This window comes from Phocoena phocoena, chromosome 8, assembly GCF_963924675.1.
Source record: "Phocoena phocoena chromosome 8, mPhoPho1.1, whole genome shotgun sequence".
NCBI classification, from domain to species: Eukaryota; Metazoa; Chordata; class Mammalia; order Artiodactyla; family Phocoenidae; genus Phocoena; species Phocoena phocoena.
The window spans coordinates 104,902,611-104,916,740 of record NC_089226.1 but is presented as its reverse complement, the minus strand read 5'-3'; the positions used below and the strand labels follow the sequence as shown (position 1 = coordinate 104,916,740).

At 59.0% G+C, this 14,130-nt stretch overlaps 1 protein-coding gene across 1 annotated transcript; it reads left to right on the top strand.

Moving 5' to 3' along the window:
* Nucleotides 1-3,800: 3,800 nt before the first annotated feature.
* On the top strand, nt 3,801-13,800 carry UNC93B1 (unc-93 homolog B1, TLR signaling regulator). Its single transcript, XM_065882804.1, has 11 exons — nt 3,801-3,896; nt 4,067-4,208; nt 4,797-4,950; nt 7,235-7,396; nt 7,600-7,732; nt 8,081-8,174; nt 8,730-8,854; nt 9,358-9,540; nt 10,399-10,672; nt 12,517-12,635; nt 13,477-13,800. Exons 1-11 carry the CDS (start codon nt 3,801-3,803, stop codon nt 13,798-13,800), a joined length of 1,806 nt encoding a protein of 601 aa, XP_065738876.1.
* The last annotated feature ends 330 nt before the right edge of the window (nt 13,801-14,130 follow it).

The window sequence follows — 14,130 nt, the reverse complement described above, 5'->3', positions numbered from 1 at the left end:
GTCCCTCCTGGTGGGAGATAAACAGCCTGTGAGTTCTGGGTCTGCCCAAGGCATCTGCTGTTCAGTAAGCCTTGCCCCCCTTCCCCATTAGCACACAAGCCCGCCCAGGAGGCCTTTACCCTTTCTTCGACGACACACACCCGCTCTGGGTAAATACTGGGCCACCTGAAAACCTCAAAATGCTGGACGGGGGGCTCTCGGGCGGAGGGAGCTTCAGGTGGCTGCATCTTGGAGCTTCCTGACCCCTTCAGAGGTCACGCCATCTTCCCTTTGTCCCTTTATAGGACTTTTGTGGGCTTGCCCTCTTTCCAACATAGGGACAACTAAAAATCTTCCCTGTCCTCTCTCTCTCTAAGAGCCACTGGGCCTGGGACACTGCCCCTCTCTTTCCTTGGGTGCAATAAAAGAAATGCTCACATATTGATGTCTGGGGAAGTCATGCTGGCTTATCCATGAGTTAACTTGAACTTGATGCTAACTGGAACAGCCTGTTTGTGGCCTTCCAAGCATACATTGTACATCTGCTTTAATCCTTAGAGCAAAGGGCGCACTGACCAGAAGCAAAGAATGTCCATGTTAAAAATAAAGATGAGGGCTTCCCTGGTGGTGCAGTTGTTGGGGGTCCGCCTGCCGATGCGGGGGGCGTGGGTTCGTGCCCCGGTCCGGGAGGATCCCACATGCCGCGGAGCCGCTGGGCCGGTGAGCCGTGGCCGCTGGGCCTGCGCGTCCGGAACGGGAGAGGCCACAACAGTGAGAGGCCCGCGTATAGCAAAAAAAAAGGGAAAAATAAAGATGAAATGCGTCCCTTCCTGGGACGCGAATGCTGGTGCTCCTTTGATAATAAGACTTCTTTCTCAAGTGCCAAGGCCATACTGACTCTCTGTGTATGTGCTGATCTGTTTTTTTGAAACCATGAAGGAATGTCTCCCTGACTTCTTTGATGTTCTTTATTCTGACAAGACATAAAACTGTGCTGAAAACCACGCTTCTCCAGAGCAGTTCCTCGGAGTTATCTGAGAGGCTGTCTTCTGGGCTATAGTCCTCAGTTTGGCTCAAATAAAACTCTATTCTATTCCCATTACAGATTGTTTATTGATTATTTTTTCATTGACAGGTGTCACACTCCCCTCTCTTGCCCCTAAAGGTCTCCTCTGGCCTCTAAGATGCTTCTCTTCCTCCTGGCCCCTAGGCTGGCCCCCTCCATCCTGTTTTCAGTGTGCAGAAGCCTTTTTCACCGACTCCTGTTTTGCAAGGGAGGAAATATTGGGGTGAGGGAAGATGAGGGGAGGGGGCTTCCCACACTAACGCCCAGACAAGACCGGGCACCCTGGGGACCCCGCTGCATGGCAAGAGGGCCCTTCCCCCACCCTTCCTCCCTGGCTCGTCCCAGGTTCTCCGTTCTCCGTCCAAGGATCTGGAGGAGCCAGGTGCACTTGGCTGAGGGATTTCTTTCCATAACTGCCGCAGGTGCAGAAGGTGGCAGACAGGGAGGTCATTTCCAGACCACAGATGCCAGTCTCCACCCAGGCCCAGGGGCCCCCTTTCTGATACGGTTTCAGGAGGGTGCCCTCTTAGGAGGGGTCAGGGCTCCTCCCTGGTGTCCTCCTCACCCACCCTCTGCGGTCACACCGGCCACCTCGGACAGCCACCTTCCCCTCCGGCCTGGTCTCCTGCCCGCCCGCTCAGTTCTACAGGACTGCGTCCTCCTGGGGGCAGCAAAGTCCACTGCCTGCGTGTGCCCCAAGCCCCATGACCTCCTGGACCTCATCATCCTTCCCCACCCCGTGCCATGGCCATACCCTGGACTTTGTCATCTCCCAAGGTAATGAGCCCTGCGTCCACTCTCTGACCACAGCCCCCCCGGTGCCCACTGCATCCCTGCTCTCCCGCCTCCTCCTTGCCTCTGGACCACCTTGGGCCCCGCCCTCTCTTGCTCCTTCCATGTCTCCCACTGCCAGGTCCTGCCTGCCTGACTCCACCTGTCTGCTTTACTCACATCTGCACCTGGGCACGGTCTGGAGAAAGTTCCACCACCTTGCAGCCAGGAGCCTCTGTAAATTCATACCCTCCACACGGCCAGCTCTCCACCTTCCCAGCAGCCCTTCTGGGGGGATATTTGTCATCCATTTACCCACCCGGGAAGGACCCCTCCTGGAAGGAGCAGGGGAAGGGGCTCTCCAACCGGAAGGAACAGCTTGTGCATTGTTTAGAGTGGGGGGGAAGGAGAGGAACTGGGTAATTTTTAAAAATTAATTAATTAATTTTTGGCTGCATTGGGTCTTGGTTGCTGCGCGCGGGCTTCTCATTGCAGTGGCTTCCCGTGTTGCAGAGCACGGGCTCTAGGCGCGTGGGCTCAGTAGTTGCAGCACACGGGCTCAGTAGTTGTGGCACACGGGTTTCAGTAGTTGTGGCGTGTGGGGTTAGTTGCTCCGCGGCATGTGGGATCTTCCCGGACCAGGGCTCGAACCCGTGTCCCCTGCATTGGCAGGTGGATTCTTAACCACTGCGCCACCAGGGAAGCCCCCTCTACACATTTTTAAATCGGTTTTTGTTGTTGTTGTTATTGAGTTGTATGAATTCCTTTTTTGTGTTTTGGATATTAACCCCTTATTAGATGCATATTTTGTAAATATTCTCCCACATTCCATAGGTTGCCTTTTTATTTTAATTATTTCTTTTGCAGTGTAGAAATTTTAAGTTTGATGTAGTCCCACTTGTTTTTTCTTTTGTTTTTCATGCTTTTGATGTCGTGTCCGAGAAATCATTACCAAGACCCATGTTGAGGAGCTACTGTGTTTTCTTCTAGGAATTTTAGGTTATGGGGTCTTACATGTCTTTGATCCATTTCAAGTTAATTTCTGTGCGTGCTGTGCGACAGAGGTCCCATTTCATTCTGGGCATGTGGTTATCCAGTTTTCCCGACACCATTTGTTGAGGAGACTATCCTGAAACCAATATTTTTAAAAGCTTCCCAGAGTACTTCTAACCAGGGTGACACCCAGAGCTGTGGAGTGTCAGCTCGAGCAAAGCAGAAATTTCATGGGCTCTCACTGCAGCCCCAGACCCAGGGCCCAGTCAGGCAGGGGCAGGAGGCTCTGGTCCCTGCTGCAGGGTGGTGTGTGTGTGTGTGTGTGTGGGTCACCCCCCTGCAGTCCGGCAGCCCCCACAATCTCGGCCTCCCAGGGGCCCTGCCAGAGCTCCCACTTACGGGTGCCCAAAGGAAGCTCAGGGTGAGCGGGAGGTGGGCTGCCAAGTCCTGCGGTGGGAGCCCTCTCCGCCCACCCCCCGCCTCCCGCTATGAGGGCTCTTTGCTGACCTGCAAACACACCAAATGGGTCAGGGATGACAGTGGTAGGGGTAGGGCTGGAGGTGGGGTAGGGATGACAGTGACAGTGGTAAGGCTGAGGGGAGTTATTATGGGCCTGGCACTTTCCTAAGGCTTTGCATTAACTCAGTAATCCCGAAAGAGCCCTTGGAAGTCGTGCTGAGTATCCCTGATTTACAGGTGAGGAAATGAGGCACAGAGAAGTGGAGTTAATCCCCAAAGTTACAATACCGGGAAGTGGCAGAGCTGGGACTCCAACTCGCACCTCGCATTCCTGAGGCCGGCGATGGACGCACGGGCGCTCCCCTACACACACGCACACGCACACGCACACGCACACGCGCTGGGCACGCCCCCAGCGGCGCCAGGCCCTCCCCTCGTGGAGGAGGTGGGCCCCGGGGCGGGGCGAGGCAGGTCCCGGCGCCCGGAGGAAGTGGCGGGCCGCTGCCGGACTAGTCCTCCGGCTGGTCCAGCCATGGAGGCGGAGCCGCAGCTCTATCCGGTGGCGGGGGCCGTGGGTGCGCAGGGCGATGAGGACCAACTCGGGGTCCCAGACGGGCCCGAGGCCCCGGTGAGCGGGGACGGGGAAGGCGTGGCGGCCCGGGGACCGGGAGGGCCGGGGTCTCCCCCGCGGGAGCGGGATGCGGCCCCAGGGCCAGGGCGGGTGCCGGGGGCGGCCGGGGATGGACGCGGGGCTCCGGGGGTGCAGTGGCCGGGTTCGAGCGCCGTCGTGCCCCGCAGCTGGACGAGCTGGTGGGCGCGTACCCCAACTACAACGAGCAGGAGGAGGAGCGCCGCTACTACCGCCGCAAGCGGCTCGGCGTGCTCACGAACGTGCTGGCGGCCAGCGCGGGCGGCATGCTCACCTACGGCGTCTACCTGGGTAGGCGGCCCGCTGCGCCCCGCGGGTTGGCGGGATGGGCCTCTGGCCACGCCGTTCCGCCCCGGGCCAGGCGAGGTGGCACGGCCCGGCGGGTTCTGCGCTGGGATCCAAGTCTTTCCCCTTTCCCCCGCGCGCTCCTCCCCAGACCTGAGGTTTCTCAGGGAAAGAGAAACCTTGGGGCCACTCGGCTCCCTTCCTCTTTCACTTCTTCTTCTGCGCCCTCACAGCTGCAGCTGCGGCCTCCGCACATGGGGGGACGGTGCAGTGTCCCCGGGGCCCAGCCACAGGCTTCGTGAGTGTGTGGGCGGGCCCTGGGCGCCCTGGGCAGGTCTGCTGCCTTCGGAATCAGGGGCGCCGAGGTCCAAGTGGCTGGCGGAGGGGGGGGGGGGCGGGGGCGGGGCGGGGGTCTGGATTCAAGTCGCTGTCGTGGCCACTGGCAGGTAGGACTCTTGGCCCAGCCTGGGCTTCCCCTCTGTCCTCATAGGCATTGGAGTCGGGGATCCCTTTGGTGCCAGGCTTGCGTTCCAGCCTCTGCTTGGTTGCCCCCAGAGCCAGGTCGCCCCCTCCATGCCTGCTCCCTGTACCCAGGCCTTCTGCAGATGCAGCTGATCCTGCACTACGATGAGACCTACCGGGAGGTGAAATACGGCAACATGGGGCTGCCTGACATCGACAGCAAGATGCTGATGGGCATCAACGTGACCCCCATCGTGGCCCTGCTCTACACACCTGTGCTCATCAGGTGCGACACTGCTGTCTCTATGAGGGCTGCCTCCCTGATCTTGAAGGGGTGTGAGGGCTGGTGGACATGGGGTCTCCAGCTGCCCTGGTGTTCTTGGGGGTGGGGTGGGGAGAGAACTTGCCTACCTGGAGGGGTGAGAGAGAAGGGGTGAAACCCAGGTTTGGGAAAGAAACAAGAGCTTTGCAACCAAGCCACCTTGGGTTTCAAGCAACAGAAATTCACTCAGGCTCCTTCCCTCAGATTGCCCGTACCCCATGTGGCATCATCTTCATGCCCTCCTTTGTGGCCTGGAGCTACAATGACCTTTTGAGATCAGGGCTGTGGAGTTTCTGGAGAGAATCTGATCAGCCAGCAAAGCCCAGGAACGCACCGGGAGCCCAACCAGCTGTGGCAGTGTTGAGGGACATTTCTCACTGAAAAGGGTGTGGCTGGGCAGGCGCCCCAGGGGGTCTCCTCCATACCTGAGCCTTAGTGGCATCTGGTGCAGTACAAAAATGCCCTCCGCAAGTATCCTACCGCCAGGCAGTAGATCTGCTCAGATGGGACCCAGAGATCAGTGGACACATTAGATGAGTTCCCCTGTCTTTCCGAAACAATAACAACCCCCTCAAACTCTTTTATCACAATCGCACAAACAACATTAGAATCGTAATTGAAATCAGAAAAAAGAAAACCCCTCCCAAGCCCTCCAGGCAGTCAGCTGACTTTGTTTCCCCAGCGGCATGCGTGGATAACATTTCTGTCCTTGTCAACTGGAGTACGTGTATGGGCGTGCATGGGTGCATGTGCAGTGCCACTGTTTTGCGTTCTTTTCACACATCTTGGCCTGCTTCACAGTGGGGACGTTCGTGATGTTAGCATCTTCTGCAGACGTGGGGGCACTGGCCTGTGGCTCAGGGCTGGACATTGCGGCTCCCTCTTTTCTGCACGTTCCCTTTATGCTTCTGGCTGTTCCCTCATCTTAAAATTAAAGAAAGAAAGAGAGAGAGAAAGAAAGGGAGGGAGGGAGGAAGGAAGGAAGAAGGAAAGAAGGGAAGCCTCCTAGAATAAACTCTCAGAACTGCCCTTACTAGGTCAGAAGCATATAAAAGGCTTTATGGCTCTTGAAACCTAGCAGTATTATTAATGGCAAACTCATTTCATTTCCTGTGTGCTGGGCGTTCATAAGCGTGTCGCATTCCTTACAATCCAAGGTGTCTGATCTTAGACACAGGGAGACCAAGAGGTTGAACCCATTCCCACAGGCAGCAACTGGCAGATTGAAGGTCTGAACCCAGTGACTCCAAACCCCACGCTTGCCCCCCAACCCAAACCACCAGGCTGACTTTCCAAAGGGCTGTACCATCTGCATGACCTCCGGCTGTATGTGTTCTTTTTAAAACCACAGCCTCACCAGCAATGAGTGCAAGTATTTTTCCTTTTTCCTTTTGGTGCCCTTCCGCAAATAGATCAGAGGAGGCTGCCTGTCAGTTTATTATATGGCAAGATAAGGATAGTTAAAGAACCAGGACCCTGCAATAGAAGAGAAAGTAATTGTATCAGAAAACCAGAGTCATTGAGCTTTGAGCTTCCTGGAAACTCAGACAAAGAAAGGAAATAATGAGCACAAATATTCAAACAAACAGAACCCAAAACAAAACCAACCCAAAGACCGCAATGGTTGTGTCTAGCCTGATCAGCCTCCAGTGCCCTGAATGGGCCCTTATCCTGTCACTCGTCAACCTGCCTCTAACACGGAGCAACATTCTCCCAGAGCCAGTGAGGCCGTTGTTCTACAAGAAACTTCCCGACTGACCACAGTGGACTGAAAGGGCAAAGTGCAGAGGGGAAGGGGCGCCAGGGTTCCTCTCCCTGGTCCTCAGTCCCAGCTTGGGACAAGTCCCTCAGCTGTTCACCTGGGTCCTGTAGTCACTGCACGTGGGTGGAGAAGGGGGGCTGGCGAGTCAGCCCAGGACACAAATGAGGGTTGCATGTGCCCAAGGGCCACTGACTCATGACACGCTCTCCCCGCTTTATCTCCTCTATCCCTGCAGTGGCCGTGAGAGGCTCAAGGTTGGGGCAGAGCCCACATTACAGGTGTCTGGTTAGAGTGGCTCCCCTGAGGCCACCAGCAAGTCCATGTCTCTGAGACTCTTAGGACCCTCGACTCCAAGGCCAGGGGTCCCTCCCCACCTCATACAGCCTCAGGAGCTGGGGCCTGGAGTTGTGGCCACGCTGCTTTCGGGCTGCAGCGGTCTGGATGGGCGCGTGGTGCCAGCATCCTCATCCTTCCTGCTGCTCGCAGGTTTTTTGGCACCAAGTGGATGATGTTCCTGGCTGTGGGCATCTACGCCCTCTTTGTCTCCACCAACTACTGGGAGCGCTACTACACGCTTGTGCCCTCAGCCGTGGCGCTGGGCATGGCCATTGTGCCTCTTTGGGCCTCCATGGGCAACTACATCACCAGGTGAGCCTGGTGGGCAGCAGGGTGGGAGACTGGAGACCTGGCAGAGCCTCTCCTGTGTTGCCCACCTCGTCTTGGGGACCTTGGACCAGCCCCATCCACCCTCTGGGCCTCAGTTTTCCTGTTCGTGAGACATTGGCTGGCCAGTCCATAAGCCTGGGTGCAGAGGTTGGGCTGGGGAGAGCCTTCTCTCCTTTGTGGTCCAGGATGGCCCAGAAATACTACGAGTACTCCCACTACAAAGAGCAAGACGAACAGGGCCCCCAGCAGCGCCCGCCTCGGGGCTCCCACGCACCCTACCTCCTGGTCTTCCAGGCCATCTTCTACAGCTTCTTCCACGTGAGTGCCGTGTGTGGGGACACTGGGGGTGGGGTATTCCAGGCTCAGAATCACATATTGGAGCCCATTCCACAGTCTTTTCAGCCCTCTAATCCCACTGCCCTTTCTTGAGCCAACTCCTGTTTGCTTACCTCTGGTGACAGAGACCTCATTCCCTCCCTGTCTACAGCGCTGACCAGGAGGAAGTCTTCCTGCACTGGGCATCCCCCTCCCACCAGGCTGCCCCCCGAGAGGTGGGAGGGCTCCTGTTCCCCCAAGGCTGTGCCCAGACCCGCTCCCAGATTGTGCCTGTGCTCCTTGCCCGGTTCCATGCCCCAAGCCTGACCCAAGCTGCCCTCCTGCCCACAGCTGAGCTTTGCCTGCGCCCAGCTGCCCATGATCTACTTCCTGAACCATTACCTGTATGACCTGAACCACACGCTATACAAAGTGCAGAACTGCGGTTAGTGCTCATGGGGGTGGGGTCCCTAAGGTCTGCTCACCTCCCCCACTGAGTCACCCAGCAGACACTGAGCCCTCAAGGGCAGAAAGGATGCCCTCGCTCACAGGGCTCAGGGCTGAGAGCCTGGTGTCCTACAGCTCTGATGAGCGAGGCACAGGGCCTTGTCGTTAGGACATCTGATCCAGCCTGGGGTGGTGGTGGGGTGCATCAGGGAAGGCTGCCTGGAGGAGGTACCATCTGGGCTGAGGCTGCCTGTGGGGTCTCTCAGGGCCAAGTAGACCCTCAATGCAGGGCAAATGTATGGAGGTGGGAGGTGGACTGGCTCCCACGGCAGCCTCAGGGCGATAGGGCAGGAGGGAGGGGAGGTGCTTTCAGCCCCAGTGGCCCTCACCTCCAAAGTGCTTCCCAAAGGAACCCTGCCTTTGCCGGCAGGGTTCTTGCCCACCCCCTCTAACCCTCCCCTCACCTGCCTGCTTTGCTGCGTTTATTTGTGGCCCAGCTGACAGTGTGCCCCGCTCCCTGCCTCACGATGACCCCCACCCTCCCCTTTCTCAGGCACAAACAGCCAGGGCATCCTCACCGGCTTCAACAAGACGGTTCTGCGGACGTTACCGCGGAGCCGAAACCTCATCGTGGTGGAGAGCGTGCTCATGGCGGTGGCCTTCCTGGCCATGCTGCTGGTGCGGCCCGGCTTGGGGGTGTGACGGGGTCAGATCTGGGGACCGTGGCGGGGAGAGAGGAATGCGGGCTGGGCGCGCGGAGGGCGGGCCGGAGGCTTGTTCTGAGTCCAGAGTTAGGGCTGAGTCCTGGGGAGGGGGCCTGAGCCAAGGATCTGGGCTTGAGGCTCGGAGGTGTGGCTGGTGCCTGCGGACTGAGAGAGGAATTGGAATCCCAGAGGCCAGTAAGAGGGGGTCCAGGCCTGGTCCGGGGTCGAGCTGAAGACAGGGTCCTAGAGGATTGATTGGCTGTGACACGGGCCGGATCTAGGGCCGAGGGTCAGAAGGTATGGCTCCAACCTGGGGGTGGGGCCAGGAGGCAGAGCTGAGGCGTTGGGGGCGTGACTAGGTCGTGTCTTCGGGCTGGGAGGCTCATCTGTGGATGTGCCTGGAGGCGGGGCTGGGTCCCGGGGGCGGGACCAGGATGCCCGGCTGCCCGCTCCCCTCCCGCACCTACTTGCCTGCAGGTGCTGGGCCTTTGCGGCGCGGCGTACCGGCCCACGGAGGAGATAGACCTGCGCAGCGTAGGCTGGGGCAACATTTTCCAGCTGCCCTTCAAGCACGTGCGCGACTTCCGCCTGCGCCACCTCGTGCCCTTCTTTATCTACAGCGGCTTCGAGGTGCTCTTTGCCTGCACTGGTCTCGCCCTGGTAAGGGCAGCCTGAAGAGCGTTGCCAGATAAAATTACACGACATCCGTTAAATTTGAATCACAGAATAACAACGAATACGTTTTGAATATATATGTATAAGTGTGTACAAGGACAGGGGGCCCCCTGCATTTGCGGATCCGGAGGGCCCGCTGTACTACCCCTTTTTTTTTTTTTTTTTTTTCCGCGGTACGCGGGCCTCTCACTGCTGTGGCCTCTCCCGTTGCGGAGCAGAGGCTCCGGACGCGCAGGCTCGGCGGCCATGGCTCACGGGCCCAGCCGCTCCGCGGCATGTGGGATCTTCCCGGACCGGGGCACGAACCCGTGTCCCCCGCATTGGCAGGCGGACTCTCAACCGCTGCGCCACCAGGGAAGCCTGTACTACGCCCATTTTATATAAGGAACTTGAGCATCCTCAGGTTTTAGTGTCCGCGAAGCGTCCTGGAACCAATCCCCCACAGACACCAAGGGCCAATTGTAGGCCCGGATATTCCCCTCCTCCTTTTCCCTCTCTCCCCCCATCCCGCCCCTACCTTGGGGAAGTTACTTTCACCTCTCTGAGCCTGTTTCCTCATCTGTGAAGTCTCTGATGGCCATGCTGACTTCCAGAGGAGTTGCACTGTTGAGGTGGGATAACAGCCATCAAGTGTTTGGCTCCAGGCGGGTTTCAGCCTTGGTGTCTGGGGACACTGTCCAAGCATTTTCTCACTGTCTGTCCCCAAGGAACCTTCCCACAAGCCTCGGAGGAAGCTGGCCCTCGGTGGCCTAGAGAGGGCAGGACGTGGCCTGAAGTGAGACCTCGTGGGGAGAGCCGGAGCCTGGGCCGGCTGACCTCCAACCCTCACCTCTGTTCCCCCAGGGCTATGGCGTGTGCTCGGCGGGGCTGGAACGCCTGGCGTACGTCCTCGTGGCTTACAGCCTGGGTGCCTCGGCCGCCTCGGCGCTGGGCCTGCTGGGGCTGTGGCTGCCACGCCCGGCGCCCCTGGTGGCCGGGGCTGGACTGCACCTGCTGCTCACTGTCAGCCTCTTTTTCTGGGCCCCCGCGCCCCGGGTCCTGCAACACATCGGGGTCCTCTATGCAGTAGCCGTGCTCTGGGGTGTGGGCAGTGCCCTCAACAAGACGGGACTTAGCAGTGAGTATAGCCGTGGGCCCTGGATGGCTGGGCAGGGGACCCTGGGGCTTCCTCAGGGCAGTTGCGGGGAGCACAGACATCCCAGGGACAGACATGGGGTTGATGGGCACACTGGAGGGCTGTTATGGGGTCCCGTGCACTTGGTGGAGGTAGGTGGGGATCCCTGTGTGCACTCTAGGGGTGGAAGGAAGTCCCGTGGACACTGCGGGGACAGATGAAGAGGGCTGTGAACACCCTCGAGGCACGCCATGGACATCCTGTGGACCCCCAGGGTGGGCATGGGAGTCAGGGTGAGATCTTGTGGCTCCATGGGCTGGATATGGGGCTCTGTGGACCCCTCTTAGGGACAGTGGAAAAAAACACATTGGGGATGCCTCGTTTCATACCAGGGGACAGGGCGCAGCCTGGCATAGTTTTCGTGACACTGGAAGCAGGTGTCAGGGTCTGTGCCCCAGGGAGCATGGGATGCAGCAGGTGGCCCTGTCCACACCCCAGGGGGAAAGTGCACATATGGCATTTTTATAGAGAGGAGCTGGAAGCAGGCTGTAAGATCCCAACAGCAACCTTCAGAGTAGCGGAGTCCAGGCCCCAAGTCTGGGCTGCTAGGGTGGAGGCACTGGGGCCTGGGGCCCTGATTGCAGAAAGGAGGGGGTGGGACAGAGTTCATCTGTGTGACGCTCTGGGCCCACAGGTGAGCCTTTGCCAGTGACAGGCAGCTGGTACACATGGGTGCAGCCATTTGGGTCTCCCACATTGGCACCTGTTCTGATGGGCCGGTGCCGTTAACAGTTTTGAGCATCACCCCTATACGGCATGGTGGAGGTCATGCCTGCTGCGGGCTGGGCAGGGGATGGTTCAGGCAACCTCAGCACCCAACATCCGAGAGAGAGAGTCAGACACTATATCTGCCACAGGGGATGGAGCCCCACACCCTGGACCACACTGTCCTGGCTGTTTTGCCTCTGGACCTTGAGCCCATGATATGTCTGGACTTGGGCTAGATCCCAGCATCCTCTTCTGCCCAGCTCCGCTTACTCCCTCCTCTTATGCCCCGCCCCCGGGGGGAGGGCTCTGTGTCCCTTCACAGCACCCCCATGGGGTACAGTCACACTGCAGGACCTCAGATGGGAGTGTCAATGTCCTGAGTGGCTGGTGAGGGTACAATTCGGCAGGTGCTGTGCAGGCTTTCTCCCGTTAAAACCTCACAGCACAGCATGTACGTGTCATCTCATTTTACAGATGAGAAAAGTGGCTCTGGGGAGTTCACTTACCCCGAGTCACCCACAGACCCAACATCTGAATCCACATCTCTGTGCCAACTCTCTCCACCTTTCAGTTCTGAGAGTGGAATCTGAGTCTCCTGATTCCCTGTCCGAGGCTCTTTCTGCCCCACCCAGGGGAGGATGCTTTGGGAAACAAATTCCTCCCAGCTTCAGGTTTGATTTGCAGAAAGCTTGTTGCTACAGCGATTTGCTCTCCCTGAGCCCTGGGTGAGGAAAAACAGCCCCTGCAGGCCTGGCACCGCATGCCTGGGGTTCAGAAGAAGGCAGGATGTGATTGCTCACAGAACTTCCCGCTTCTGAGGCCACAGATGGGTCCCAGAGCAGGCCCGTTGCATCCCAGCAGGGCGGTCCGCTGCCCCCGCCTCTGCTCAGCTCCCAGGCAGCGCGATAACCAGTGTGTACACTAGGGGGCCAGCCAGGACTGGTTTACAGCGGCTTTCTAGGCGCTCCTGCCAAGGGCTGGGGCCAGCACAGGGCATCGGGGGTCACTAGTGGGAGAACAGCAGCTCTGGGTCCCAGCTGGCACCTCTCCCCTTTCTGCCCCGTCCTGCCCACCTGCAGCACTCCTGGGAATCCTGTACGAGGACAAGGAGAGGCAAGACTTCATCTTCACCATCTACCACTGGTGGCAGGCTATAGCCATCTTTGCAGTCTACTTGGGCTCAAGCCTGCCCATGAAGGTGAGTGCCCCTCTCCCACTCGACCCCCTAGACAGCAGAAACTTCCTGAGTGCCCGCCCTGGCCTCACAGCCCCTGAAGGGCACCACTGCCCCAGGCCAGGTCCTGGGCCAAGTCCACTGGGCGGCCCCACACCCATCACTGGCTTATTACTTACCGCTTCCCCTCCTGCAGGCCTCAGTTTACCCATTTCTGAAAGGATTCACAGTTTGTTCTTTACTTGTGGGCACATCCCAGCCGCCTTGTGGGTAGTTTGGTAACCTGTTCTCTAGACGTTGGGCTCTGAGATGGATGCTGAGGGTCTGTCTCCCTTCTTGGCTCTCAGGGGTCCTCGTCCTCTGCTCTCACCTACTGGTGGGTCAGTTTAGCAGGTCCCAGCCAACTTTTAAAAAAATGAGATAGAATAGGGAATAGCAGGGAGTATGCCTGTGAATATGTGTGTACGTACTGAGTTATTTACAATTATTTCTGACTGCCTGTTACAGTCAAAACCTCTAAGAAGCATTACTTACGATCCCACATGTAAGGGACAGAGTAATCTAAGCTCTGGTAAGGGAGGGCCAGGCCTCCCTTCACATTTACCCTGTGAGGCAAAGGGATTATCATTACAGTTAGGGAAACCGAGGCCCTGATGGATAGGGTGACCATAAGGGACAGGGCTGGGCAGGAGGGTGCCCAGGAAGCATGGGTGGCGGGGCGGCTCCCAGGAGGAGGGAAGGACAGCAGAGGAGCTGCGGGGCTCAAGTCCCAGATGGGAGTGGGCTTATCGGGGCGAGGGGCTGGGTGGGGAGGGCGCAGGACCGGCTGCCCGCGGGTCCGCCGCATCCCTCCCTGTGTGCCCAGGCTAAGCTGACGGTGCTGCTGGTGACGCTGGTGGCGGCCGCAGCCTCGTACCTGTGGATGGAGCAGAAGCTGCGGCGGGGCGTGGTCCCGCGCCAGCCCCGCATCCCGCGGCCCCAGCACAAGGTGCGCGGCTACCGCTACCTGGAGGAGGACAACTCTGACGAGAGCGACACAGAGGGCGAGCGCGGCGGCGGCCGGGGCGACAGCGCGGAGGAGGAGGCGCGGCCCGCGGGGCCAGAGCCCGGCCCCAAACCAGCCGGTGTCTGCCGCCGGCCCTGCCCCTACGAACAGGCACTGGGAGGCGATGGGCCCGAGGAGCAGTGAGGGGCCAAGCCTGATCGACGGCCTTGGTTTAACGCGTCTCGGGTCGGGCCCCCTATGATTCAGCGCCAACTTCTGGAAAGACCCTTGGCCCACCCAGAGCCCTGGGCCCCGGGAGCTTGGGATCCTCCCCGCAGCCCCCTCCAAGGGAGGGTGGGGCCTTGAGACCTCTTGGCCAGGCCCAGAGTGCCTAGGGACCGCACAACTGAAACCCTCTTCCGACCCCAGGGGCCGCTCTCCACGACCCCCTACCGGGCCCAGCCCCGGGGCTGGGACCCCGCCAGTCCCGTCCCAGCTCTCGGCTACAGGCCTGGGCCGTGTGCTTCGCCCGCT